Source organism: Erithacus rubecula (genome assembly GCF_903797595.1).
Source record: "Erithacus rubecula genome assembly, chromosome: 8".
Taxonomy (NCBI): domain Eukaryota; kingdom Metazoa; phylum Chordata; class Aves; order Passeriformes; family Muscicapidae; genus Erithacus; species Erithacus rubecula.
This window is the reverse complement of record NC_136659.1, coordinates 29142866-29170479: the sequence shown is the minus strand read 5'-3', so window position 1 is coordinate 29170479 and position 27614 is coordinate 29142866. Positions and strand designations below refer to the sequence as shown.

Sequence of the window (27614 nt, the reverse complement as noted above, 5' to 3'; positions counted from 1 at the left end):
GTTTATGAAATCATAAATGACAAATAGTTTCTGATGAAATACCTGTATTGGGCAGCATCTATTCCACCGTGGTATTGCAAGAAGTGCAAGAGATTGTCAAACTGGAAATCTAAGGTTTCCAGTTTCCTTTGCAGCTTTCCCTGTTATCAATCTTGTGAGCAGTTAATAGACCTCAGCCATCAGGCTGCTCTCAAGGCTTGTCTCATAACAGTGACCAATTGCTTGGGGACTAATACTGTATGCCTTGAGAAATTGCTTTCTTCCTCTGAGAACCTTGACAAAGAAATTGGACTCTTTAAACCACTTAAGGGGATGATCAAAACTGTCCTGCTTGAACTGGAAGATATTTTGACAGTTCTTGGAACAGGCCCATAAAGGAGCACTCTGCCACCGAGTTACTGCTCATAATTGTGAAAAATCTTGTCATGATTCAAGTTTCCTGTGCCATAAAGCTGCCAAGCTACAGACAAGCACAGCACTGGTCAGAAAGTGTTGCCATCAAATTTTTCAGGGTGAATGTCACAGGTAAAAGGCACCTTGATTGACACTGTAGAGCAAGATTAGTTGAGAAGTGGATAAGATATTATCTACTGAGGTCTGTAAATAAGAAGTGTGTTTATATTGTGGCAGTAATCAGCCTTTCTGCTTGATGTATGACTTGACGACTCAGTTTAAGTAAGCTACCAAAGCTCTGATGTTCTGCTTTCAAGCCAGTGACCTGAGGCTCAGGGAAAGCAACTCACAGGAAGGGTGAAAAGGGCTATGTGATTTTAAAAAATAGTGTTTTAGTAGAGATCCCACTGTGAAGGAAGACATGGTGCTGAGAGTCTGTGACTTTGCCTGTGCTTAGGGCAGTGTCAGAAGACATTGTCAGTCACTTCTAGTGTCCAAAACTTAGAAGGGATTTTACAGAGCCCTGAAAACAGCCAGAAAAGAGCCAGTTATTAGCCCTTGAAAGGTGGGCTGGTTGTTGGATGTGGTTTTTTTCCAAAGTACTGCTGAAAGAAGTCTATAAATCAAGGGGTTAAGCATACAGAATAAAGTCTATCACTGCTCCTGGCTTTTGCTCTATTAGCTTGCTTTTCTCAGGATTTTAGCTGACATGAGAATTCATGCAACACTTTCTGAGATTTTTATTTGTTTGATGCTTTTAGATTTATAGAAGATGTTAAGCCCTGACAATAAGAATCCAGCCTCTTGAACTGGAATGCTCTTAGTGCTAAAAAATCTGCTGGCTTGCATCAAAGTCATAAATACCATGATGCTGCTTCTGTCAAATCTCTTTATTGCACAGCCACATGGGGTAGAGATTACTTTTTTTTTTTCCTCCTCTTAGCCACCACGATAACTTTTGATGTGGAGTTGTGAGGAGAGGTAGAGGAAAGATGCCATTAGAAGAAGGGAAGACAAATGGAAGGTTGGGGTCCTGTCTAGAAACACTTTCACTTTGCTATATTGGTGTCATCCAGCTTAAGAACTGCATTCACTTTTCAAAAAAATCCCCAAACCTTAGCATACTCTTCAGTAGCAGTCCATCTTCCCAGACACTTTTGTAAGCTGAAACACTGAAAAACATAAGCATCTACTATTTTCACCCAGTTGGTCAGAATTTAAAGAGAAAAAAAAAAAAAAAAAAAAAAAAAAAAAAAAAGAATTTTAGGCTCTGCAAAATCTGCAAAAACCAACCTTCCAAACTGTCTTCTCTATTCTGGCTGTCAGTTAAAGATGTTGAGCCACCCAGGGCTTTATGGGCTCCTCTCTGGTTGCAATCACCTATGAATGTTTTTATTATTAATAAAATCAATACCAGCTGGCATCTAGATTCTCTTATCACATTTTCAGTTGTAAAAGTATGGAGCCATCTGTCAAAGGACTTTGGAAGGTTGTTTTTTTTTGTCTTGAGCTGAATTTTTCTATATATTTCTCAAATTAATTGCAGGATTTATATAACTGACTTCTTAAAAATATGCTTTAGAAAGGAAGCTGATTCTCTGTTAGAGGATGGAATAAAACTGTATCTGCTGGAAGCTTGTAGCACTTTTGAATCTAAAACAAAAAATGGAAAATAAGTTCAGTGTAGTCCCTTTATAATAGTCTAAAAATAATCTGCCCGTAACGGATAAAATCTAATTTCTGGAAAATGTAACATTAAATTTTATATATTTGCTATAAAAATACAGCATCATTTCACAAAATGGGTTGGAATTCTGTTCTGTCTGGATGAATCATCACCCTCCAGAGCTGTTCCTGAGCTGTGCAGTCCTTGGAAGTGCTTGGAAATGATGCTGTAACAAAGCTGGCCAGGGCAGCTGCTCCCTGGGGAGGACAGACAAATCCTCAGCACAGCTGAGCAAAGGGGAGCTTGGACACCAATTACAAGGATGCAGGGAGGGTTCAGCCAAGCTAAGAACTTGCAGACTGACAGAAAGAAATATGACAAGACTGAGTCTGAAAAGATTCAGCTAAAGAGAGTCCTGAAGTGATGTTTGGTTAAGTGATGGAAATAATGTTTTGCAATTCCTCACCTCTGCCGCGAGTCCATTTCTCATCAGTTCTCAGGTCAACAGGGAAAAGTGAGAACAGATACAAAGGAAGATGTAAAGTATTTAGACTTACAAGAGATTGCTCTTTCCCACCCTTTTATGTTTTGCATCCCTCAGGTTTCTCAAAAGTGCCACAAAGCACAAAACATCCAGAGGGAAAGATGACATTCCCTCGTATTCACTGCTAATTCCATTGTCTTCAAGCCCTTGGTCACGTATTTGGTGGCTTACTTTAAGAGCAGTGAGCAGGTTGGTGGGAGCAGAGGGGGAACAGGCAGGAAGGGGCTGTGAGAGCAGGGTGTCCCTCATGGGGTCCCTGGGGACAAGGGGGTGCCTCGTCACCACCTGGGTCTGTGGGACACAGACTATCGCTGTCTGCACATCTGAGCATTGCCTCCAGATCTGCCTCTTCCACACGGGACAGGCAAGGAGCTACTGGGGAGGGTCCAGCAGAGGCCACGAAGGTGAGGAGGGGTCTGGAGCGTCTCCCTTACGAGATTCTGGAGCTGGGCCTGTTCAGTCCGGAGAAGACGGAGAGGGGATCTCATTAACGCACATTAAAATCTCAAAGGTGGGTGCCAAGAGGATTGTGCCAGACTCTTTCCACTGGTGCCCAGCGACAGGACATAAACTAAAACACAAGTTTAACCGTAACGCGAGGAAGAACTTCTTTACGCTGAGGTTGGCAGCGCACTAAAAGCTGCCCGGGGTGGGGATGGAGTCTCCGGTGCCATTCCGAACCCACCTGGAGGCGTTCCTGCGACAGCTGCCCGAGGTGGCCGTGCCGGCAGGGCGGTGGCAGGGGGCGATCCCCCCGCAGCCCCGGCGTTCGGCGGCTCTCGCTCCCCTCACGGGAGCCGCAGCCGGGGGGCGGCGCCTCCCGCCGCTCCTCACGGCCCGGCTGGGGCGGGGCGGCGGCGCCGGTGCCGCCCGCCCGCCCGCCCTCGCTGCCCGTGCCGGAGCCTCGCCGCCGTCCCGCCGCCTTCTCCAGCCCCCGTCCGTTCTGCAGCCGCCCGGGATGGGCGTGCGGAGCGGCGGGCGCGGGCGGGAGCCGCGGCGGCGCACGGCGGGCGGCCGCTGAGCGGAGCTGGGCTCCCGGGGCTGGGGACGGTGCTGCCGGCAGCGGTGAGGGGTCCCGGTATGGCGGAGAGCCTGAGCCCCTGCTCCCCACGGGGCCAGTGCCAGCCCAGCATGGGCGCCAACACCTCGTCCGCCAGCATGGACACCAACGCCTCCTCCTCGGTGGTGGGCGGCAGCGCCTGGAGGGGCCGGGAGCCCTTCTCCATCTTCACCGTCCTCATCCTGACCCTGCTGGTGCTCCTCACCGTGGCCACCTTCCTCTGGAACCTGCTGGTGCTGGCGACCATCCTGCGAGTGAAGGCCTTCCACCGGGTGCCCCACAACCTGGTGGCCTCCACGGCGGTGTCGGACGTGCTGGTGGCGGCCCTGGTGATGCCGCTGAGCCTGGTGAAGGAGCTGTCGGCCGGGCGGCGCTGGCGGCTGGGCCGGGAGCTGTGCCTCGTGTGGGTGTGCTTCGACGTGCTGTGCTGCACGGCCAGCATCTGGAACGTGACGGCCATCGCCCTGGACCGCTACTGGTCCGTCACCCGGCAGCTGCAGTACACGCTGCTCGCCCGCCGCCGCATCTCCAACGTCATGATCGCTCTCACCTGGCTGCTGTCCGCCGCCATCTCCCTCGCCCCGCTGCTGGGCTGGGGCGAGACCTACAGCCCCGAGCAGGAGCGCTGCCAGCTCAGCCAGGACCCGTCCTACACCATCGTCTCCACGGGCGGGGCCTTCTACCTGCCCCTCTGCGTGGTGCTCTTCGTCTACTGGAAGATCTACAAGGCGTCCAAGTTCCACATGGGGGGCCGCCGGAGGAACGCCGTGGTGCCGCTGCCCGAGGCTGCCCAGGTAAGGCTGGGCGAGGGGACGAGCCCCTGCTGCTGCTCTCAGCCCCTGCTGCTGCTCTCAGCCCCTGCTCCTCTCAGCCCCTGCTGCTCCCCCAGCCCTGCTGCTCCCCCAGCCCTGCTCCTCTCAGTCCCTGCTGCTCCTCTCAGCCCCTGCTGCTCCCCCAGCCCTGCTGCTCCCCCAGCCCTGCTCCTCTCAGCCCCTGCTGCTGCTCTCAGCCCCTGCTGCTCCTCTCAGCCCCTGCTGCTGCTCTCAGCCCCTGCTGCTCCTCTCAGCCCCTGCTGCTCCCCCTACCCTCAGCCCCTGCTGCTGCTCTCAGCCCCTGCTGCTCCTCTCAGCCCCTGCTGCTCCTCTCAGCCCCTGCTGCTCCTCTCAGCCCCTGCTGCTCCTCTCAGCCCCTGCTGCTCCTCTCAGCCCCTGCTGCTCCTCAGCTCCTGCTCCTCTCAGCTCCCGGCCCTCTCCCCTGCCATGGTGGGCTCGGCTCAGCTGCGACGTGCCCTGGGGCTCCCGTGAGAGTTTAACTTTGTCACAGACTGGACGTGAGCAGGAACTAGCCAGTCAAAAAGTGCAGCTCCTGGAAGAAGAGCTTTATTCTCATTTTTTCCTTATGTGTTGTAAGAGTAAGGGACAGTTGCATTCACTGCCACTCAGGAGAGACATTTGAAAATTGTCTCTTGGTTCTGCATTTGCCATTCATTGGGGTTTCTTTTTCTCTCTATGTTTTTTTTTTTAAAGCGTTGGTGGGGTAAAAAAAGACATAAACAGACCCCCAGGTCCTGTACCAACATAAATGCACATTTAACTACCAGCACAGACTTTGTATGTCTGAACAGATTTTGATAAGCAAATTACACACTATATATGATGGATAGATAGATAGATAGATAGATAGATAGATAGATAGATAGATAGATAGATAGATAGATAGATAGATAGCTTGGGCTATTTTACCCTGAATACTGCTCACTGCATAGTGTTGAAGCAATGAGCAATCGTTTCTGGCTTAAAATTACCTACTGGCTGCAAAACCATGTTTTCTTTATCCCATAGATTGTCTGTAATCCTGCAGTGCCCTTGCCATTTGGAAGGTCTTGTTCATTTGGGGGATGCACTTTGCTGACAGGAAGGCTGTGTCCCTTCAGAAGGGTTGGGGTTGGCTCCTTGTGCTCCATAAATCAGGCTCTCTGCTTGATGCTGCTGTCTTCCCTTCCATGCCTCCACCCTGCTTGACTGTGCTCTCTGTAAACTTTCCCTGCTTTCTGTCACATACTCTTCCTCTCACTCCTACCAGTCTTCATGTTTTTGTGATTGCATGTTGCACTTCCTAAGCCCAGTCCCTTCCCAGTAGCCAGAGATGAGCTGTGTAGATGTTAGGGATACTTATAGAGAACATTTCTGTCACTGGGGCTAATCCTGTGGGAGCCTCATTCCCCTGCAAAATTCTGTCTTTGATTTGGAGTCAAGGGAGCACAATATTATGGTCACAAGTAAGAGTCTGTAGGTTGTATCCCCAGATTCTTGCAAGAGATAACAGCACTAGCAATTATGTGTGATTAGACTCACAGATTTGGATCATAATGTCTTGAAGATACTTTTAATAGATATTGATTTATGACAGTATCTTCTATAAAAAATGTCTCTTCTAGTGGCATTTTTTTCCCTACGATCTTCAGCCCCTAGTTTGCACCAAATTTCTTTCAAATTGTTGTAAGTATGATGGAAGTATTGCTTGGAGTTAATGTATAATCTCTTCAAGCACAAAAGCCAGCTGATTGTTTGTAGTGGTTTTGCATGCTCTTTTATATACACACATACCCATACAGGACTAGTTGTTTGGAATCTAAGATTCTGGGAAGTGAAATGAGCTGAGGCATTGCTGCTCAAGCCAGTGGAGAGACACATGACATGGCAGTTTTAGCATGACAGAGTCTAGCAAACTGTCATGGTTCTGTCTGCAAGAGCCCTGCGTGGGCCCAGCATGGCTGCCAGGTAAGTGCTTTGTGCTGATGCAACCCAGTCTGGGGCTGGTTTAGGCTGCACTGACAAAAAGGCTCTGTCAGAGTGAGCCAAACACCCATTTTGGAGGGGTTATTGCAGTCCCAGCAAAATGCTCAAGCCAGTAGGTCTTCTTTCTCATGTTGGTGTGATTGACATATTAACTCCTCCTAACAGGGATTCTTGAATCTGCAGTTGGTGTGTAGTGGCAACTTCCTCTGTTGTCCCAGCAGCTCCATTTGCTGATTTAAATTAAAAGACTTCTGTGATTCAGATGCAAACTTTACTCCTCACCAGAAGGAAGAGCTGATGCTGCACATGTGTACTTTAAATGAACTCATGGATCAAGCAAGCTGGCATTCAGCATTCATTTCTTGTTTTCTTTCTAAATTAAGACACTGAGATTTACTCACCAAGTGTTATCCTGATCCTTTTTAAGCTTGTGGTAGTAGGATCCATCACATCCACAGGAAGAGTAGCAGCTCCCCAGTGAATTCTGGAGGGGAATCTTCACACACATCACTACTGTTCTTTGGCAAAACCTTGTTGTTTTTTTAAACATGCAAACACATTGCCAAGCTTTGCTTTTCTGTATGCAGGGTGAGTAGGCTGTCAGTATCAGCTCTGTCCTCTGTGATGGGGCAAATTCTGTTCTGCTTCTCATGGTTTTCCTGTAAAATCATTCTTATTTTCCCTTTTTTTCTCCCTTGATGTCTCTCCTCCCTCTACTTTCTTCCATCTCCATTCTCAGAGAATGCTCACCTGTCATGCTCATCCTGGCAATATTTTCCTTCTGTCACTGTGAGTCTGGATGTGAATTCCCCTCTGCACCCATGTCAGTTCTCACTCCAGGTGCCCTGCACCAGTTCATCTAGCAGTATTAGGGATTTTTTGGTAGGCAATGCCAAAGGCTGGTAGTGCTTCCCAGTCTGGAGGTGAGCAATAACAGCAGTGATCCCTGCTGGGAGAGACCTCTGTGCTGCACTCAGGAGTGTAATGGTTTGGTTTTTTTCACAGAGAAAGGGCATTTCTTTCAAACTGGGAGTTGGCATACATACCTTATGTTCTTACACTCTTACAGAGCTGCTGAATAGAATAGGTACAAAATAATTATTCTGAGTCATCCTTCAGTTAAAATTTTACTTGTGTTTTTGAAAAATTTCAAAACCTTTGAAAAAATTTGGGGGAGGGAGATGGGTGTGAAACATCTGAGATACTTCAGGTTTTAATGAAAGCTTGGTTATTTGTTTTCCTTTCAAATAAAAGAATTGCCAAATTGGGATCCTAAATTAAACTGGTTTTCTTATAGTTGTTTGTTTGCCAATTATGAAACTCCCTAAAAAGTGAATTCTGCAGGCAGCACTGACGTGGGTGACCCTCATTAAAAATCTAGTGACATATCATCACTGACAGAGAGCTATGCTCTGTCACACCTTGTTGACAGCAGGCAATAATTCTCTCTCTAAAGAGTCCAATTGAAATAAATGAGACTGCTTGAAAAACAGCAGATACTGCTGGATAATGCCCTTTAAAATCCATGAAATCCCTTGTAGCAGAGGGATAGCCCAGCAAAACCAAGGATGATGGGATTTGAATTACTTACATGTAGCAGTTGCAAAATCAGGGTTAAATTTTCATATGAGAAGTTAAAAATCAAGTTCTGTTGATGATTGGTGGAGGTTTTGGGGGTTTTTGTTTTGTTTTGTTTTGCTTTTTCTTTCTCCCCTGTCAAAGTACTTATATAGTGTATAAAAACATTAGGCATGATCCAAACCTTAGAGTTTTGTGAGAGTTCTTCCCACTGTGGATAACATCAGGCTCCACAGGTGCTGTGTTGTTCTGCACCTTGGCCCATTTAGCTTCTCCAGCTCACTTAACCTGTCAGGACAGTGTGGGAGAAAAAACAGATTCTCCTTTTCTGAGGGGGTCACAGGCCTTTTATTTCTTATTTCTGCCTCTGTACAAATAGAAGAGATGGGTCAGGCAACAAAGATCAACTGTCCAGAAGAGCTGCAGAAAATGTCCAGAAAAAAGTGAGGCAGGAAGCAACATGGAGTGGGTAGTGATTTCCTGGGAGCAATAGGGTTAGTTCTGCTTACAGCATAAGAAAATCCTGTGAGAGAAAGCAGGTATTCTTCTCCCTGTCAAATGAACTGTTTGTCATGTTGGTGGAGCATCCAAGAGAGTGTAGACATTTATGTTTTGATCCTTTGTTGTGCATTTAGTTTCTTGTGTTCTTGTTCAAAGAGCAAGAAGCTCACCCTGCAGGGTGCAGGGCTGCACTGAGGCAGCAATGACCTTTGCTGAATGCACTGTGATAGGCAAAGCTCTGAATTTGTGCTACTAAGCCAGATTTGTTTGATGTTTATCATCTTTACTGTTGTTTTGTTATTGCAGACCCTGCAGGTGCAGGACAAACATACACAGAGCACCTGCCATGAAGGACCAGTAATAACAGTCATTAAAGCTATAAGGAACATTTTAAATCAAGGAATTTTGTCAGAAGCTCCTTGGTGGCATGTTTTCTATGGCATTCTAAGAACACAGGAATTGGGAACACGCAGCTCTGGAAACAGGTAGCTATTTAGGAGTAGTAATTTACTGGGGACAAACAAGAGAAGGGGCATTGCACTGTAATGTCAGTCAGTGTACAGAATAATAAATTCTGGAACTAAAACCAAACTCCTTTGTGACTGTAGAAGGATTCGTACTTGAGCTCATTTCCTTCATTTACTCTTTATTTTCACAGAACAGCAGTCGTCTCTGCACTTCTCACAGCCTGTAGTCCTGTAAATAGCTGATTTCATGAGTTTAGAACTAAATTCTGGCCTCAGAGCAGCAGTCCTTTCATCCCAGCTATTTCCCCAGTGTTCCTGACTCCCAGCTCCTGGAGCAGTGCCTGGCAGAAGGAAGGAAATCTGTGCCTGAGGCAGAGTGTGCTGCTAGACACTGAGTGAGAACAGTGTGCAACACTGCAGAGATGGCTCCAGCTATACCCAGGGCACCTCTGTGGAGTGCTCTCATTTACAGTCTGTGACCATCTCTTCTGCTGTCACAGCTTGATTGCTAGTGCTCTTCAGTAAGCCCAACATGGGGGTAAAGGTTTTATACTTACCCTTTGTTCTGTGCAGTGCAGGATAAAGGTCAGCTGTTGTGGCTTAAATTAGAAACTGGAGCCATGCAAAGCCTCTGGGACTGGCACTGGGAACTGCAGATTTGGTACATTCAGAGCTTCATTTAGTTCTAGCAAATAATATACAAAATGTTCCACGATCTATTTTCACTTGCTGTTTGTATTCAGAGGCCTGATGTAACAACCAATGAAATTTGTCAAAACTCCTTTGACTTCTGTAGGAGCTTGACCAGCCTGTACATGTAGGCTTCATTGTGGAAGACATCTGAGGACCGAGGTAACTTCTAGCAAAGGAAATGAAATAACTTTTTCTTACAATATGTAATTAGGTGATAAAAGGGTCACTGCTAGTAAATTCTGCAGTCAGAAGTAGTGAGAAGGCTCTGATTTGATGATGGCACACAGCAAGCTCCATCTTCTGAGCAAGAGTTAAAGGTTAAATACAGCACTAAACTGCTTGTGATGCTTGTGAGGATGTCCTTTGTATGGCTGTTCCCAAGAGGCACTTAGGTAACTATTCCTCAGGGCTGACATAATCTTTCAGGGCTGCTTGTCACAGTTTTGTCCCCATGTCATACATTCATCCCTTTTGTAGAGTGTGATTAAGGACATGCAGAGCAAGTCTTTCTGCAGACAAATGGTGTGATCCTTGTTACATGAGGGCTGTCCCATTTTAATTGTTAGAACAGATGTGATTTTCATTTTCCTCCATTATTTGCCTGCGCCCATAATCTGCTGCTCTTACATTGTGCAGCCCTGTCTCATGTCTGAGGTGCAGACAGGGATATCCATCCTGAAGAGTGATTGTTCAGCCACTGCCAGTGCTTCACTCTCTGAATTGCTGTGCCCATTCTGAGTAGAGGCCTCCATCTATTACAAAGGTAGCACATGAATGTGGAATATGTAGATAATTTAACAATGACCCGTGTCTGGGGTGCTGTCTTGCAGTGCCAGAGAGTTTTCACTCAGGCAAATTTTACAGCCTTAAACTGTTGCTTTTATTGCACTCTCTTCCTAACTGTAGCACCTAGAAGAACTTTAATATCATGTACACTTCAGTCTTCAGATTAAAATCACTAGGGAGTGTCTTCATCTGGTCAGACTCAAAGCACATAAATATCTTCTACACAGGAGCTGTTTGCCCCAGAGCACTGTGCTGTACTCACTGTAGAGATCAATGTTTTGCCCTCAGTGAGACAAGACAAGAAGCACTCTTGACAGCCTGGAGTAGCTGAAATTTTTTTCTCTCTTGTATAACTTCTTCTGAAGCCACAGTTTGAACTGAAGGCAAATTGAAATGGCATTTTTCTGGCAATGAAGTATTTTTTGAGAAAGTTCAGAATAACAGAATGGTCGGATTTGGAAGGGACCTCTGGAGATCATCTCACCCAGGGTCCCTGCTGAAGCAGTTCACCCAGAGCAGGTCTGAAGGCCACACAGCAGCATGAGGCTGGTGCAGGGACAGGCAGCAGGCACAGGCCTCTGTTAGCCTGCCTTAACAACCTGATTTCCCCCTAGCTATAAAGATTTATAATAAACTGAAAAAGAGTCCCACAGCACACATGGCACCAGGTACTCTTTATTTAGCTCTGTCAGTTACACTTGGCAGCTTTTCCAGTGTAATGAGAAGCCTACTAACTTTGGCACTCTGGGGCATTTTCTTTCTTTTAGCATGGAAGGAATGGAGTTCAGGCCTTTTGTGGTAGGTGCACAGATGTTGTGCTGTCATTTAAAAGTAATACTTCACTCAGACAAACTGTCGTGGTAAGAAACTGTGTTTGCTTTTGTTTGAGGTGAAGGAAGCTTCACAGGAACCACAGATGGTGTTTACAGCTCGTCGTGCAGCTATCACTTTCCAGACAGATGGAGAAACATGGAGAGAACAGAAAGAGAAAAAGGCAGCTCTGATGGTTGGCATCTTAATTGGAGTTTTTGTACTGTGCTGGATCCCTTTCTTCATCACAGAATTAATAAGTCCCCTCTGCTCCTGCAACATCCCTCCTGTCTGGAAAAGCATCTTTCTTTGGCTTGGCTACTCAAATTCTTTCTTTAATCCTCTCATTTATACAGCATTTAACAAAAACTACAACAATGCCTTCAAGAACCTTTTTGTAAAGCAAAGATAAAAAGGGAAACAGAAGAGAAAATGATTATTGCATAACAAAGAGATTTCTTGAGAGAAACATGCCTGTGATACGTACAGTTTTCATGCACAAGAGCTACCTGAGGGGATTTAGGAGCAGTGAAAAAGAAGACGGAAGGTGTCTGGATATAAACCTACTGAGAGTTTACAGTTCCCCCTTAGAAGTACATATGTGCTACGCCAGTGTTTGGCAAAGAAGGTGGAAGCAGGGAATGGCTGCTGTCGGAACCGGGCTGGGACTGCCGGGGCGCGCTGCGTGTCCCGAGCCGCGTGTCCCACCCAGCGCGGCTGCTCCGCCCCCGCGGAGCCCCCGCGGCAGCACAGCGCCCGCGGGGCGGCCAACGGAGCGCCGCTGGCCTGTCTGATACGGGCAGGATGCTTCGGCTTTCAGATTGATTTTGGAACGGAATAAACGGGCTGCAGTCAATCGGGCCTTGAGATGATGTGCAATTAAAGCAGATGACCAAGCAGCTCAGAAGCACCCCCTGCCAGGACTGAGGGGCTGTGTGCTCTGCCAGCAGCCTGGCTCGATGGGCAGGCTTGGTCAAACAGGGGTCAGCTGTGTCCCCTGGGGTTAAGTGAAACTTAAGTGGCCAGTATATAATTATTCAGAGCCCCTGAGAATGTATTCTTAGTGCTTCCACAGGAGGATCTAGTGAGGATTGTGTTGTGTTGTCCTCTCTCACTCTGCCAGGCTCAGCCTCTCCCTGTTTTAAGAAACCTGAGTGAGCTCAAGATAGACACCAACACCTCCAAGTGAGCGGGGACTGTATGCATGGTTATTTCATGCTACCATAAAACTGAGCAGGCACCTGTGTTGCAAACACCAAATGGGATGTTCAGTCACACCAGGTGTGCTGGCAGCAACACATGGCTGCTTGGATGAGTGCCTGCACCGTGTCTGGGGCCCTTGCACCATAAATGTGCTCATCACCCAAGCTGGGTAAAGTCCACAATTTGTCAGCTGGCACCAACTTCTTCCTCCTGTAAAAAAGGTGTTGATGCCATCAGGTCTGGCTCCCCAAAATCCAAAGGGACTCAAACCCAAGACTTCAGTCATTTTCCCAAGATCCGACAAACCCCCTGACCCAACAGTATGTACATAAATAATCCATTTCCTTGCATACTGCCAAGTCCATCTTGCTCCATATTTGTTCTCTGGTGGGTTTCACTTCCTCCCCTGCTCTGAGTGGGAGAGCTGACAGCATCTCTGAGTATTTCTGGCATGGCAGCTTTTTACTGACACAGAGTCCCAGGAAGCTCAAGGGAGCTTGGCTGCATCTCAGTGTATGGTGAGGTCAGGCAGTGCTGTAGCTCACACCTGCAGTGCTGTGACAGTCCAGTGTGACCTGCTGTGCCTGCAGCCACAGCCACAGCATGTGTCTTGCATTCCTGCAGAGGATGCTTCTCTCAACTTCAGTGGGAATTCAGAAGTTTTAATAACCTAGAATTTAGAAGAGTTGTTAGATAGTGACTCAGACTTAACTTTTAAATAACTTTCCCTTGTGACTTCCAACTTGCCTGCATATGGAATAGCTACTATTCAAACCAGTGTTTGGAGGCTTAATTAAACCAGAAGGAAGGCACATATGTAAGAGACTGAATGTAACTAAAACCTGCAGCCTTATTCAGAACCACTGACAAATTTTTCAAGTTAATTGAATTTTTTCCTGTAGGAGAAGAAATGCTCTAAAACCTTTAATACCTTTAATATTCAAACAGATGACATGGAAGGAAGAAATGCAGAGGTCATCTTGAGCTGGTGTTCAAAGCATTCAAATCTTCTGCATGTGGCACTCCTGAAGTTTCTAATAATCATGTTTTGGGTAAATTTTACTCCTTCAGCCTGGTAAGCTAAGCCATTACCACCACACAAATCCAATGCCAGCCCTGGTGCCCTGGCCCATCCCAGTGTGGCTGCAGGAGCTGCAGTGATCTCCAGCTGACTGGAGCAGCACCCAGCTCCAGTTCCAGGACCCTTCCCTGAAGCAACACAGGCTGTGAAGGCACCTTCTACCATGTCTTGGCCTCTGGAACTTGGGAGAACACCCCAGAGCTGCAAGGCCCCAGGTGCAAGGCACTGCTGCAGACACTGACCTGCAGCAGAGTGCCTGCAGCAAGCAGGAGAGCTGCAGCAGGGCACTGACACAGCTCCCCTCCTCCTCCAGGATGAATTTAGCTCCCTTAGGAGGCAAGGCTGGGCCTCTGGGATTTTGCTGTGAGAAGTTCTGAAGATAAGCAGCCAGTGCTCTGCCCACCCAACATCTGTGCCAGCAGTGAGTGTTACAGTGACAGGCTCGCACAGCCGGCCTCTGCACGCACCCAGAGGACACCAGAGCTTTCATTTCATTGCAGTGCATTTAGAAAGCTCTTCACAAAACCAACTTCCCACACTGGCTCTAAATGCAGACTGCATTTAGAAGAGTAGCAGCGCATATTCAGGATTTAAAATTCTGGTTTTTAATCACAGCTTACTGTGGGGCAAAGAAAATGTTATCGGCAGTTGTTGCCTAACCTGCTGCACACTCCCATGTGAACTAAGATAAATGGCACAGTATCTTGACTATCTCAACAGAAAGAACATAAAAATCAGGTATTCTAAAGGGACATCATTTGGCACAGCTTAGATGTTATGGTCATTTATTTCCCCACTTGAAGCTGCCAATTTGGAGTACACCAGTCATCTCTGCTGTAAGCAGTGGACTACTAGTTTTAAACTGTTTCCTGACACTGAATTTGCTCCTAGAAAAACCTACTGGAGCCTATTGCTCAGCAGAAGGGCATTGTTGCATCCTGCAGCAGCTGTGCTGTGGGAGCCCAGAATGTGCAGAAATTAAAGGGCTTTGGAAGATGAGTGTGAGCAGACAATGCTAATAATCCTAATTAAAAAAAAATAAGTTTTGCTGCAAGTCCTGTAAATGTTACTTTACAAGCCTGGTAACACCAAATGAATTCAGGGCAAGACCTTTCTCTTTCAACAAGGAAATCCAGCAATACTGAAGAAAAATTCTGAGAAAGTCTCAGTTCCTCACTTGCACCCAGCTGAGATGGAGAATCAAGGCAGATTTCTCCCTGTTGTTTCCTCTCCAGGTATGAGAAATGGCACCCAACTTGTAGAGCCTGTGCCAGGAAGCAAGGAACAGCTATGGAACTGATTTCACACCCTCACCAGCCTCCTTTCTTCTCCTTGTCTCATGGGCTTCACACCAAAGGCAGTGGCCCTTTGCCCTGGGCTCCATCTACAGCAGACACTCAGTTATGATCTGGGCTCTGAGTTATCCTTTGGGAGCAACAACTGATCTTCACAAACCTCAGATTTATATCTTAGTCAAAAATCACAAGCTCCTAGTCAGAGTAACTGATCTCACATTTTTATATTCTTTGTGGAAGTTTCCAGGTTACTGTATTTGTAGCAGGTAAACATAAACTTTAACATTATACTGAACAAATAATCACATCATTTATTCTACATGCAAATTCATTATTTACCCTACCTAGGAAATTTTGCTTGATGCTAAAAAGCAATTATGATTAAAATGATAAATCCCAAATTGAAATATCCATTCAAGTTATTTTTTAGAGTTGCATGGTACACAAACACAGCACAGCTTGTGCTCCTTGGTGCCAAAGTGGACTTCTTCAATTTACAAACTAGAAAAGCCTTACAGTTTTTATAGAAGGCAAAGTGTGTAGACAAAAATAATGCCTCCTAATATCAATTCTGCCTACAGAAAGTCTTCAAGCTGCATTCAGTACAGCTTTCCTTCTTTGAAGGGACTTGGAATCTGATTTTTCCTTTGTTATTTTGCTAGCCCTGGGCAGACTGACTTTTTGATCAGATGCAAGAGCAGCAGCCAAGATCCATTCTCTCACTAACCTTGGGGTTCCAGCTGGAGCAGTGGGAAGATTTTGTTTGTGCTGAAGGAACAGGACATAACAAAAACAGTGACTCATTTGACTATGGACACCATTCATTTTTTTAATGCACTTGTAATTCAAGAGCCTGGGAAACTTCAAAGGTGAGTTCCACCTTAAAAACACGATAGCAGAATGTGATGGATTCCAAACATTCTTTATTTTATATTTGCTGCCATAGAAAGTAATCAAACAGCACTGTCATCAGTGTCAGTGGGAAAAAGGAACATGGGTTTTTTCTTCTCCTGAAGAAATCATGGACATTAAGAAGTCAGTCCAAAATCCTGGTGTTAAGTACAAAAAGCAACTGTTTGAATTATAAAATACTGTATATACAGATATAAAAATGTCTCAAAGTGTCCCACAAAGTTTCTGAACTTTCAAGAGCAAATCTTCAGCAGGGTAAGTAGGTTGTTGTCTTCAAAGGTGAGCATCAGTTGATTAGAGCAGAATGTTTCAATCTTTATCTTCCTATATTACAGGTGACAGACTTTGATTTTCATCCCAGCCAGGGATAAGGTGGTGATCCTAGTATTAAGGTGTTTTTTCTTGGAGCTATTAATTTAACAAGCACACTCTATATATAAAAATGAAATTTCAAAGAAATTTATACAACAGCTAGACTTTATAAAAATATAGATCTATAATTTTACACCAGGAATTATCCAAGGTAAGTTTTTCTTAGCCATTAGAAATTAATTGTTATCTTTTAGAATACTATCTATAGCTAGAGTGTAAACTAAAATAATGTGAAGTTATTAGCTGGTTGAAGACCCTCATTCTGTGGGCTTTTTTTTGAGCCAAAATTTATAAACTACTGCATTCTGCAGTGCTCATCCTGTGGGGTGGTGGACATACTACACAGTACATGTAAACTTACTCCAGAATTTTCACCTAATTCAGCATTAAAACCCAAATAAAAAACATTCCCACTGTCCTTACTGCAGGAAAAAAAAAATAAACCAACCCCAAACCCAAATAAATAAAATTAGATTTTGCTGTGCTGTGTTAACTCTTTACTGTGTAGTGGAGGCAATAATGAATAATACAGCCATGTGATGAGGGAATGTAAACTGAACACATATTGGAAAAAACAGACTTTTACAGCTGTGTGTATATATATTTTTTATATATATCTATATATATACATCTACATTGCAGTTATAACTGTCACCTCACAAAAGAGATTCAATGGACTGGACAATCTTCTATACATTTCCCCAGCTGGAGTTCTTCAGGAAGAACTGGCTTTCAGCTTGGACAGCAGCATTTCATTCTTACGGCATTCCTGAGAACAGAGAGCAAACATGTAAGGAGGAATTGCTCCTAACTCTGCTACCTGGACCTCCACATCAGAGCCAAACCCTTTCTTTCATTTTGAAACATCTCCAAAATCCAAAGCAGCCTGCAGCTAGTGATGAGTTGAAGATAATTCTGACTGATCCATTATGCTATTCCAATGGCAATATTCATTAAACTTTATGATATGTAAGCCAGAAGGAACACTTGACCACCCATCTGAAGTTGTTACATGTAGCTAAAGCAAACTCAGCTTTTTACTTATAAATAGAATAAATGTGAAATGGAAATTACTTGTAGGTGATCTGGAACTTTGCAGGACAGAGTCAGTGGTCAGGGAACAACTCAGTCAGGAAATATATTTACATAAGTACACCTGTGTTCAGTGCCATGACCATGACTTCTTTTATTTTTAATAGTAGCAGAGTTGAGAAAAAATACCCTCACATGGCAATGGAAAAAAATAGGTAAAAAACCTAAAAATAAATCTACCTACATTCTGCAAGTAGGATGCAAAATTACAGACAATTAGCTGAACAACCCCTGCCATTCAGCAGAGTACACTGTGTGAAACAGGAAGGAGCTGTCTCAGAACAAAGCAGGAATAATTACACAAAGGTGTTTTTCCTCAAACATATGAAGCCAAATGACAATTTTGCCTGCAGCATTCCTTTTCATTCATTCATTCTCATGGAGACAGCAAGTAACAGAAGCCCATGATGATTAAAAGCTTGGGAAAGGCTAAATCAATGAAGTGTTATACAGTGCTTTCACAGCCATCAGGCAACAAGGCTGGTTCCTGAAAATTAATGACCAAGACCCTGCACTTCCTCCTTATTCACACACATTTCCACACCCCTCTTTGCTCCAATACCTAACTGCTCATAGATCTTCAAGAGATTCCACTTGAAAACCTAAATACACCACTTGCTTGATAACCTCTCCCTATAACATGGACAGGTGCCAATCTAGCAGTGAAAGAACTCGAGAATCAAATTCAGAGTCCAAGATTCACATAGAGAAAACAACCAAGATACATCAGGATAAGCATCACATCAGGAAATCTTGTGCATGTATTAATGCAAAATCACATCAAAATGGGTCACTGGACACGACAGTTGAACATAGCAGAAGTGTTCTTACCTCTTTAAATTCTTTCACTGTTTTGAAGTAAAGCCTCTGTTTCTCTAGAAGCTCTAAGTATTCATCATTCAGCTGGTCTCTTCTCATTTTGTTTTCTTGCTTCTTCTTTTCCATCTGTTGGTATGCAAGAAGGGTAAGAGATCTTATGTATGGGATACACATGGACACACTGCATAAGAACAACTATCTATAACACACAAGGGGAGACAGATACTTCATAAATGATACCCTGGCTCATGCTTGTAATGCAGTGAACATCTAGGTCAGCTCTTAAGGATTAAAAGCCTAATGCTGAAGTCTCAGTACCAGTGGCACTGTCAGTGCAACTGGGACAGGGGCACATGATGGTTGGGATGCTGAGGTGCCCCTGACCCTCTGCAGCAGCAGAAAGCAGCTTCAATCAGCTCCCACAGACTGAGAAACTGCCTGAGGTGCAGGTCTGACTGCACCCACACAGTCCAAATGGAAGAGTTGTCACTAATTTCAGTGGCATTCAGCTGTCTCAGGCATTTAAATCACTACACTGCCAGTAATGAAGTTGAGGGGTATAAGATTCCTGTCAGGACAGAGGTGTTATAACACCTCTGTCATACTCTATTCATTGACATTTAGTGGTGAGAAGTTTCTGACAAATGTGTAAAGAAATAATGCTTGTTGGTTGCTTGCCTAATTTGCACCTCATATAATGGATCTTTCTATGCCCAGTTATTATCCAAGAGGTTTTGCTGAGATAATTCCCAGGTTCTAGCAAAGAAAGTGAGAGGAGCCAGACCTTCATTCGGTTCTGTTTGATGCCTTCTACAATCTGCTCCATCTGCCGCAAAAACTGCTCCCGAGACCCGGACGATGCCATGGCTCTGGAAAGAAAAGGGAGCACCTGACAGGGATGTGGGACACTGTGTCTCAGCTGCAGCTGTCTTGCACATCTACCCATGTCCAAAGTTCTCACTGCTTAGAGTGTAAAAATTCATCCCTTTAATCACTGGTACCACTGACAGTGCAGCTGGTGTAAGCTACCAAAGAGAGGGGCGCAGAGGGAGCTCAGAGCCCATCTCAGGTGTTCTTGTCTCCTCCAGTCTGTTCCTTCCTCTCATGTGCTGTACAGAAAGCAACTGCTAATAACCAAATTAAAACACAATTTTTTAAGAAAAGCCTCTGTTGTGAATAGTGGTCTAGGAGAACAGCGAATGTTATACAAAATTATTTCACATTGTAATAGAGAAAGTCTAGAAGTCATTTTAGAACTTGAAATCATTAGACAAAAATAAACTGGCTGATTCACAGACTGATATTTGACCATGAACTTCCAAGGCAACCACAATTTTTCCTAGACTGCACACTAAACCAAAATCTTCAAATACAGAGGTAGTTTATAATAAACATGTCTGAAATATGTCCCAGTCTAATGTACAGTCCCTGTATATAATGTAATAACCACAACTCCACAAAAAGGAGGAAAAAATTTAAATTAATTCCAGGAAATTTATGACTGAATTTCCACATCTAAAGAGTCAGACATTAAAAACATATGTTGGCTATAAAAGTTACATAATTCCAAGTCTATGATTCCCCAAACTGGCTTAAACAGAGTTAATAAACTATTCTATAAATCAGTTTATGACTATAAAATCTAAGAAATTTTTAGTCTTTGTAACCGATGCCTACTCCCATTTGTTTAACCACTTCTACCACTCTTTGCAACTATTAAGAGATAAAGATCCATAACTTACTGGTGGAAGTTGTCATAGATAGAATTCAGTAAGCTAACCTATAAGAAAAAAAAAAAGAAGAAAATACACATTTATCTTTTCTGGAATGAGCTTTCACAGACAGTAAGATGAATTTTTGTTTAAAAAAAGGCATTACTGCATAATGCCCTCAAAAGCAGACAGATGTACAAAAATCACGAGTTTTCTTTCAGAAGATAAACCACAATCCTTTTGATTTAGTAAAATCTATCCCACTGGTGGAATGTCAGAAGCAGAAGCGTTGGACCACAACTGAGATTTTTAATTTTACTGGCACTCAATTATACCACTGAGCATGATGCCTTCCCAAACTAAAGCAATAAAGTAAAATGTCCTGTACATGTGTTCAACATGTGTTAAAAACTGACACAAAAGCACCTTGCAGATGCTGGTCCAGAGTTCAACAGTGACTGTGCACAAGCACATCACAAACAAACAAGGAAAAAAACACTTCTGCCTCAACAGATTCTGAAGAACTATTTCCACACAAGGCTCTGAAGACTCTCCAAGCAGTGCAGGAGCAGCAGGGAATTCCTGCACTGCTGTCCTTGTGCAGGTGAGGTTTGCAGGTTTCCTACAGCCAAGCATCATTACTCACTTTGCTTTTGTGTATTTTACTGGATGCTAAAAGGTGAACTGGTAAAAAGGACAGAATGGCATTTCAGAGGTGTGGCTTCTCTTACAAGACAGAAACATTGCACTGAGTGAAGATAAAAACTGACATTTATAACAGCATCCCACGAATATTTTGCTGCTTGTATAAAGCCCCCAACTAATAAAACTACATGGAATACATCCTATGTAACTGTCTTTGATTTTTTCCCTGTTTTTTACATATTGCTGAGAGCATTAAAATTCAACAACTGGCAATTAATGTGAGCCTTTCTCTCAGCTTTGAATACATCCTGCAGGTCTCCTGTGGTTAAGCCTTCTGAGCAGTTTCTCCTTTGGATGAGTATTTGAAGAGTTCTGCATTAGGCAAACCCAGGGGCTGCAAACAGAATCACCTGCCCCACTGCCACAGAAAGCTGAACTCATCTTTCTTAAATCTAAAATCCTCCACCTGAATGAGATAGCAATAGTCATGGCAGAATTTGCAGGTGTTTCTGACCTTCCCTTGGAAAATTCAAACAAATTCTGAGCTGGCTCCCAGGCAGCCAAGGTGCTTAAGAATTCCTGCTATTTACAGCAGTGAAATTACTGAATAACTCATCCAGATTTGCCATGGTCACATCCCTGCCTCAAGATATTTCCACTAAGCCTGTGCTTGAGAACATAATTACAGTTTATACCACAGCACATTTGAGCCAGGAAAAGTAACTGCACAGCAGTGCTGCACAACCAGTGCCCAGGGAGAGTGTGGATGTGTTACACTGCAGTGAATCAGCATACACAAACACTGAAAGATATTATGAAAAAAATTACTTTTGAAGACTTTAAAAAATGCATCTTTCTCAAAATAGGATTAAATATGAGCCATGATCACAGTGACCTTCGTGTCATAACCAAAATTCAACTGTACAATAATTATCTACTATTATTGTTTTAAAGCAATGATGCTCAGCATATTTTACAAAGGGGCTGGTTTGGGGAACAAAAGGGGGAAAAAAGCTCCCCAAAGCCCAGGAACAAGACAAAGTGCAAACATATTCCAGAAATCTTTGTGAGGTACAGATGCCAAAGACACTTTTTATCAATATTTACTTGCTGAAACTTTGCTTCTAATATTAAATGCATCTCAAGGAAATCTCAGTGATATTATACATTTAACTGAGTTGGCATCAGAAGACATTCAGAATTCCCCCTGTGAACCCCCAAAACAATCACATTATTTTGGCAAGAATACTCCTGGTTTATACAGCAGGGAAATAAATCTGTTCTATATTATGTTTCTATATTCTCTATAATCTGCTTTTTATGTCCCCATTTCAAAACCAGTCTCTCTATAATTTTTAAATTTTCAGGTTTGCCCTCCAAAAAAAAAAAAAAAATTGAAGATAAAACAAAAACCCTAAGCAAATAAATCTATATTAAATGCTAATGTAGGGGAGAAGTTAAGGTCATGTTAAATAATATAGCTTCTACTTCATGCATTTTTTAAAATATGGTATGTGACTTTTCTGAATGGAAAAAATAAAAACTCCCAAACATGGATTAGAATCAGCTGCTTAAGGGAAGGAAATGGCTGCTCACAATCTCCAAAACAGGATGGGAAAGGACACTGGAAAGTGTCTTTACACAGTCAGAAATTTGACACTGCTTGTCTCACAAACTAAAGAAACATATCAAAATAATGCAAAACTCACTAATCTTTTCTTATTTCATTAGAATAAGCAGAGAAACCTGAGGAATCAAAAGTCATATTTTTTATCTCCTCTTGTTTCCTATTTCTCCATCTTTACTGAAATCAGACACTTGTCATTGCAAAAAAGAAGACTGAAATCTCAGTTATGCCCAAGAAAGAAGTGAACTCTACATATATGGGAAAGAAGAGGGGGAAAAAATATTCTTTCATGAAAACTATCCTTCTGACCCAGTAAAATCACCAGCAAATTAAGTGTAGGCAGCTCAGACCCTGAGAACTAAATCTGATGTTGCTGACAGCAGCTGGAATTTGCTGTGGTCTGAGCTCATAATAAAAGGTATTGACTAAAAGGAGAAAAAAGGGTGATTTGGTGCTGTGACAGCAAGACAGGTATTTGCTGATCAAATGTTATTCATGTTTAGAGAGCACAGTGAGTGGTTTAAATATGCTGCACTAACAGCAATTCTTGTACAACACAGACCATTTCTCCTCCAAGATTACAAATATTCTTATGAATCAGTTGTTCCATTTTTGTTTACAAAGACCAGTAACTCTGCTTTGATAGGACTCAATATGGTAAGTCATGCAAAAACTTTTTATTTCCTTCCCCACAGTCTGAATACCCAGAAAATAGTAATAAAATTTCCTTACCTCCTTTTCCAAATATACTTTCTTATCATCCAGTGTATTATAAAGAGTAAAAAATTGCTTTGTTTCTTTATGAGTTGCTGAGACTGCAAACAAAAAAAGGGGGTAGAATAATAAAAGAATATGAGGTAAAATGGAATCTGTAAAAATACCCTGTAGGCTTTATCTAACATATTTTCCACTATCAATAATGGAACACACTAATGTACATGCAGCAGGAATATCTTCCAGAGTTTCTCTCAGCAGGGTTTCCAGCTATCATCTCTAATAAGAACACAGCTCAGTGTCTAAATTAAGCCCCAACTGCTGACAGCCTTTCTGCCAACACACACTGGCACCATCAGCTGCCTGCTCCTGCTTCCTTCCCAGGCCTTCCCCTGCAGCAGCCAGGCAGCTGTGCTGCCCACAGCCTGGGGTGTTGGAGGGGCACAGGGAAGAGCACATAATCTTGGTAGTACTGTGTGAAAAAAAGTGCATTAGGCTACAAATGTCAAGCTATAGTGCAAGATGACTAACAAAGCTTTTGCTGTTTTCAAGTCTTTTTACCTTCTTATAATCTATGCATGGTGCAGAACTAAATAATACTTTCTGGTTTAAGTGGTTACAGCAGATGTTGGTCAGCTGGCAAGGCAAGGCTCTGACAAGATGGTAAACAAATCTGCTGAGTGTTCCCCTAGTCTTTAGTTCTTCAATGCCTAAGGAAATCCAATATATTTGTGACTCCCAAGGAAAGAGTTCAACAGGCAGCAAAACTGCTTCTGGCTAGAAACCAGAAGCTGGAAAAAGAGTATAGGTTAAAACTGATAAACCTCAGTGAAATCATGCTCATTAGTCTGAGATTTGCAGAACTGTTGCCAAATGAAAGAGGCCTTTCCCAAACCATTTCCTGCATTCAACTCTTTCTGTTCTTCAGCAGCTCTGGTAGTCACAAGTCTTTCATGAGCTGATTCCACATTAACTCAGAAAAACTTTCAAGATTTCCACTCTGCTTGAAAGTTGTGCCAACTTATGGAGCCTTGTGGGCACACAGCAGAACCCATGCAGGGTAAAACAGACAAAGGGAGAAGAGGAAGAGGGAACCAATTGGCTCATTGATTGTCCTGAATGTTTTCAATGGAAGAGGTTCAGCTAGGTCAGAACCAAAACACCGAATATTGTAACTGAAAAGGATTATGGTACAAAAATCACAAAATCACTAAGATTTGAAGTTAGTGCTGAAGATTGCCCTCTATCCCCTTGAAGCAAAGTTTAAAAAAAGAAATGTGTTTTGGCAACTGAAGGTCACCTGAATCTGGCTAAATGAAAAACTTCCAAAAAGATCACAATCCACAGAAAAACTGTCTAGAGAGCTCCATCTCAATTTCTCTAGAAGCTCAGCCTGTATCACTCAGGTTATCCTGAGATACTACTCACACTTTGTACTTTAGAAAACAAAGTCCCATAAAATTCAAAGCATCCTAAAGCTACACCCAGAGCTGCACAAGTCTCTTTGAAGCTGGTCTCTCTGTACTTCAGATAGAAAGGAAGCTCCATCTCCTGAGCAGGTAGCTCTGACCAGAGCCTTTGCATTAGACATGACAGAGAATGTGCAGAAAATTTAATAAAAAACAACAAGTTCTTTATAGCTGGACTTGATTAAATAAACTGCATGGGACAGCAAAGAGGGGAGAAGTACTGGACCTATTTCATGTACTGAGTTAGACAATACACATGGAGGACAGCACAGGACTGTGCCACTGCAGATGCCTCACCAGGACAAGGGATTTGGATCACACTCAGATAACCATTTTGGAACTGCTCACCCTTCCAGAGCATCTCTGAATCATCAGCTAGATTTCCTTATGCTAACATACAAGCTAGTTAAATATATACACCAGTAAGTGTATTAGTCTGTTATCAGTGTAATGAAACAACTCTGAAATGTTACTCCATTTGCATCTTTTCCAATTTTAGAATTTCTGATCATAACAGCTAAAGATAAATTGTATTCTGTTCCAAGATATTCAGGACTGTGTTAATAAAACATGAAAGAAACCAATCCTTTCAAGTGACTGTTTTTACTCTGTAGTTCTTGACATTCTTTGGTCCAGAGCCAGTTATGGCATGTCAGTGGAAACAATGAAAGCAATGTAATGGTAAAGCAAATTAATTAAACACGATTCAAACATACAGCAACCTCATCTATAAGTGCCCTCCTTTCAGGGCTTTAGCCTTCAGCAGGATGCTCCTGCTTGATATACATACCCTGACTGTAAAGTTCAATAAATCTCTTCTGATACTGTGTGAGCTCAGCTCGGCTGGGTACTTCATCAATCTTGCGCTGTAAAATGGCAATTTCTCTGTTCCTTCGTGCCTGAATAGAAAGTTAGGAGGGGAGAAAACAAAGCCTCTTCTTGTTCTCTTCTTAAAATGGATGAAGCCCCCCAAGCAATACTTTGTTATTAAAGAATTGATTTTAAAAGCAAAAAGCATTGGCTGAGGATCAATTCTTTTGGTTTTTTTGCAATTGATTTGTGACAGAAACACTAGTTAAAATTAGAACAATGAAACAAACTATCAGAAGTTACAAGATAAGCCAAACATGGACAATTTTGTACAAGTAAGAACACAGAGTTACTCACCAGTAGCAGGCGGATCTTCTGAAGTTTCTCTTTCTCAGCTCTGTACTGCTGTTCTATAATCTTATTTGGCTCCTGGAAGTTGAGAACCCAAAACAATTGTGTATTAGAGTAGCATAGAAGAGCTGCAGTGCAAAAATGGGCAGATTTGGTTTGTTTCCTGATTTTGCCATCTTTGGCTCCCACAACACCACTCTTGGTTGTTTGGGGTTTTTAAAAATAATAATTCATTATCTCTATTAAAAGCCTGACATCATGTGCTGTAATCAAGGACATTTAGATAGCTTTTAATTTTTGATATTTTAACTTTTAAAATATCAACAGTTTTTGCACTGTTTTACAACAGTCACACTTTAAAAGAAGATACAAATCCAAAGACTGTCAGTACCCCTTGTCTGAGTGTTTTCACTTTGATTCAGTGGTAGAGTTAAGAATAAACAAGGCACTTGAGCAGAATATAAAACCCCTGGCATGTGTTCTAGATTTCCTACAGTGTGGATTTCAAGGTAACTTTTTCTTGCTAAAAAATTTAAGATTTTGATTTGCACTTTAATTTTTTCATGCTGTGTTGAGAAGGAGAACAGCATCATGGAATTTGTAATCTGCCTTGTTCCAGAGGCATGAATGCATCAAATGTTTACCCACTGCAAGTAGAGTCATTGAAGCTTTTCCTTTCCTGTTCATTCATTATTCATTGCCATCAGACTGGATGCACTTGTGTTAAAGCCTAACTTCTGACAGCTGCTCACTGCATGCAGTGCACTGAGCTTGTGCTTTCATCCTTCAGAAAAAGGATCTAAGAAAAAACAACCAAACCAGACATTCTTTCTGAGGAAGGTCTCTTTCTGTCAGATTATATGCACAGCTCTTAGCACAACACCCAGGGATTCTTCTCTGATACTACAAAGAAAGAATTAAAAGCCACAAAAGCATCTATGAGCAGAGCCCCATGGATTCTGTAAAAATAACAGATAATGCAGTTGCTGTTTCCAGACTCTTGTATTTCTAGGACTATTTGCCTGAACTGTGGCTTTACCGAGCTTTTTAGATATTCCAGCAGATACTTCAATGCTTATAAGAATGTCCCAAAAGTCAGAAACTCTTAAACATTTCAAAATGCAATTTGAAAATAAGAACTTAGACTTTTTACCTGTTCCTCTCCATTTTCTGCTGCTTCAGCTTTCAAATCCTCAATATTTTGTTGTAATCTCTCCATTTCTTCCTTTAAAACAAACAAAAGTTGATTTTTTTTTTTTTTAACTGAGACCTCTTCTCTTAAGAGGGGAGAGAAGGGTCTTGACAACTTCTAACAAAATTTCAGAACTGACCACTCAGATAATATTTAAATATGGAATATTAAACAGCATTCCCTGAGTAAGGGTAAGGCAGCCATTAATATTCACTGCATTAATGTCTGCTTTTATCAAACACAAGAACAGATTTATTTCTTACTTGCAAATATACCAGATTCAGCTATGACAACTAATGAGTGACACGGAAAATGAAGCTGAAAAAGCAAAGCAACATTACAGCAGTGTGACATGGGAAAGTGATGTGTGGCATGGGAGAAATGAATGAACCTAAAGCTCCTTGCAAGGAAGTTTCCAGTACAATCTTTCAGAGCTTTCCAAAGTAATATGTAGGAAAGCAAGGTTCTACACTCAGACTAGGCCTCAGAATACTATTCAATTATTTTGATTCTATTAAATTTCATCCACTATTGGTGGAATAGAAGGAGATGAAAACAATTCTCTCTGACCCAATCTCTGGGCAGTCCATAAACACAGCAGTACAGGACACCAATCACAGGACTTAAGCAGTGAAACAACAACTCATCTGTAAGGTGAGTTATTTACCAAGTGTTAAATTAGCCCTTCTAGGAGACATTGGAACTTACCCTACAATGTGCTTTGAACTCTTGCTCCTGGCTTTTTAGGTTTTCATTCATGGCCACCAGTGCTCGCAGACTCTGTAATATACTAAATTTGAAGATCCAGTAAACTATGTTAGAATTTTAGTTTCTAATTTAAACAGCTGGAGAATTAACATATATTAAAACAAGCTTAGTTCTAAATAAATTTACAACAAAACCTGGGTAAATTAAAACCCCACATATCAGCACTGATGGCTTTACTAGGTTTTGACCTCATTACAGAGAAAATTTTGAGAGACTTCTATTTAATTTATGTGAGAAGAAGGCTTCAAATATGAAC

At 42.8% G+C, this 27614-nt stretch overlaps 2 protein-coding genes across 2 annotated transcripts in view; one reads left to right on the top strand and one right to left on the bottom strand.

The window, feature by feature from the left end:
* The first annotated feature begins 3678 nt into the window (after positions 1-3678).
* On the top strand, positions 3679-14807 carry LOC306804760 (5-hydroxytryptamine receptor 5B-like). Its single transcript, XM_079311758.1, has 2 exons — positions 3679-4457; positions 11376-14807. The coding sequence occupies exons 1-2, from the start codon at positions 3684-3686 to the stop codon at positions 11706-11708; spliced, it is 1107 nt and encodes a 368-aa protein (XP_079167884.1). The 5' UTR covers positions 3679-3683; the 3' UTR covers positions 11709-14807.
* Positions 14808-16632: 1825 nt separating this feature from the next.
* CCDC93 (CCC complex scaffolding subunit CCDC93) overlaps positions 16633-27614 on the bottom strand; it is a 31437-nt gene continuing 20455 nt past the window's right edge. Inside the window, exons 15-23 of the mRNA XM_079310527.1 lie at positions 27299-27380; positions 26552-26623; positions 25405-25476; positions 25028-25136; positions 22787-22869; positions 19813-19850; positions 18855-18939; positions 18083-18196; positions 16633-16928 (exon numbers count right to left, since the gene is read on the bottom strand). Coding sequence (XP_079166653.1) covers positions 16875-16928; positions 18083-18196; positions 18855-18939; positions 19813-19850; positions 22787-22869; positions 25028-25136; positions 25405-25476; positions 26552-26623; positions 27299-27380 — 709 coding nt within the window. The 3' untranslated portion in view covers positions 16633-16874. The remainder of the gene's footprint in view (positions 16929-18082; positions 18197-18854; positions 18940-19812; positions 19851-22786; positions 22870-25027; positions 25137-25404; positions 25477-26551; positions 26624-27298; positions 27381-27614) is intronic.

Excerpts from the sequence above, each read along its gene's own strand:
- LOC306804760 (XM_079311758.1), top strand. The coding sequence starts at position 3,684 with ATGGCGGAGAGCCTGAGCCCCTGCTCCCCACGGGGCCAGTGCCAGCCC. Across the intron at positions 4,458-11,375 it reads CGCTGCCCGAGGCTGCCCAG|GTGAAGGAAGCTTCACAGGA; the intron begins GTAAGGCTGGGC and ends CTTTTGTTTGAG.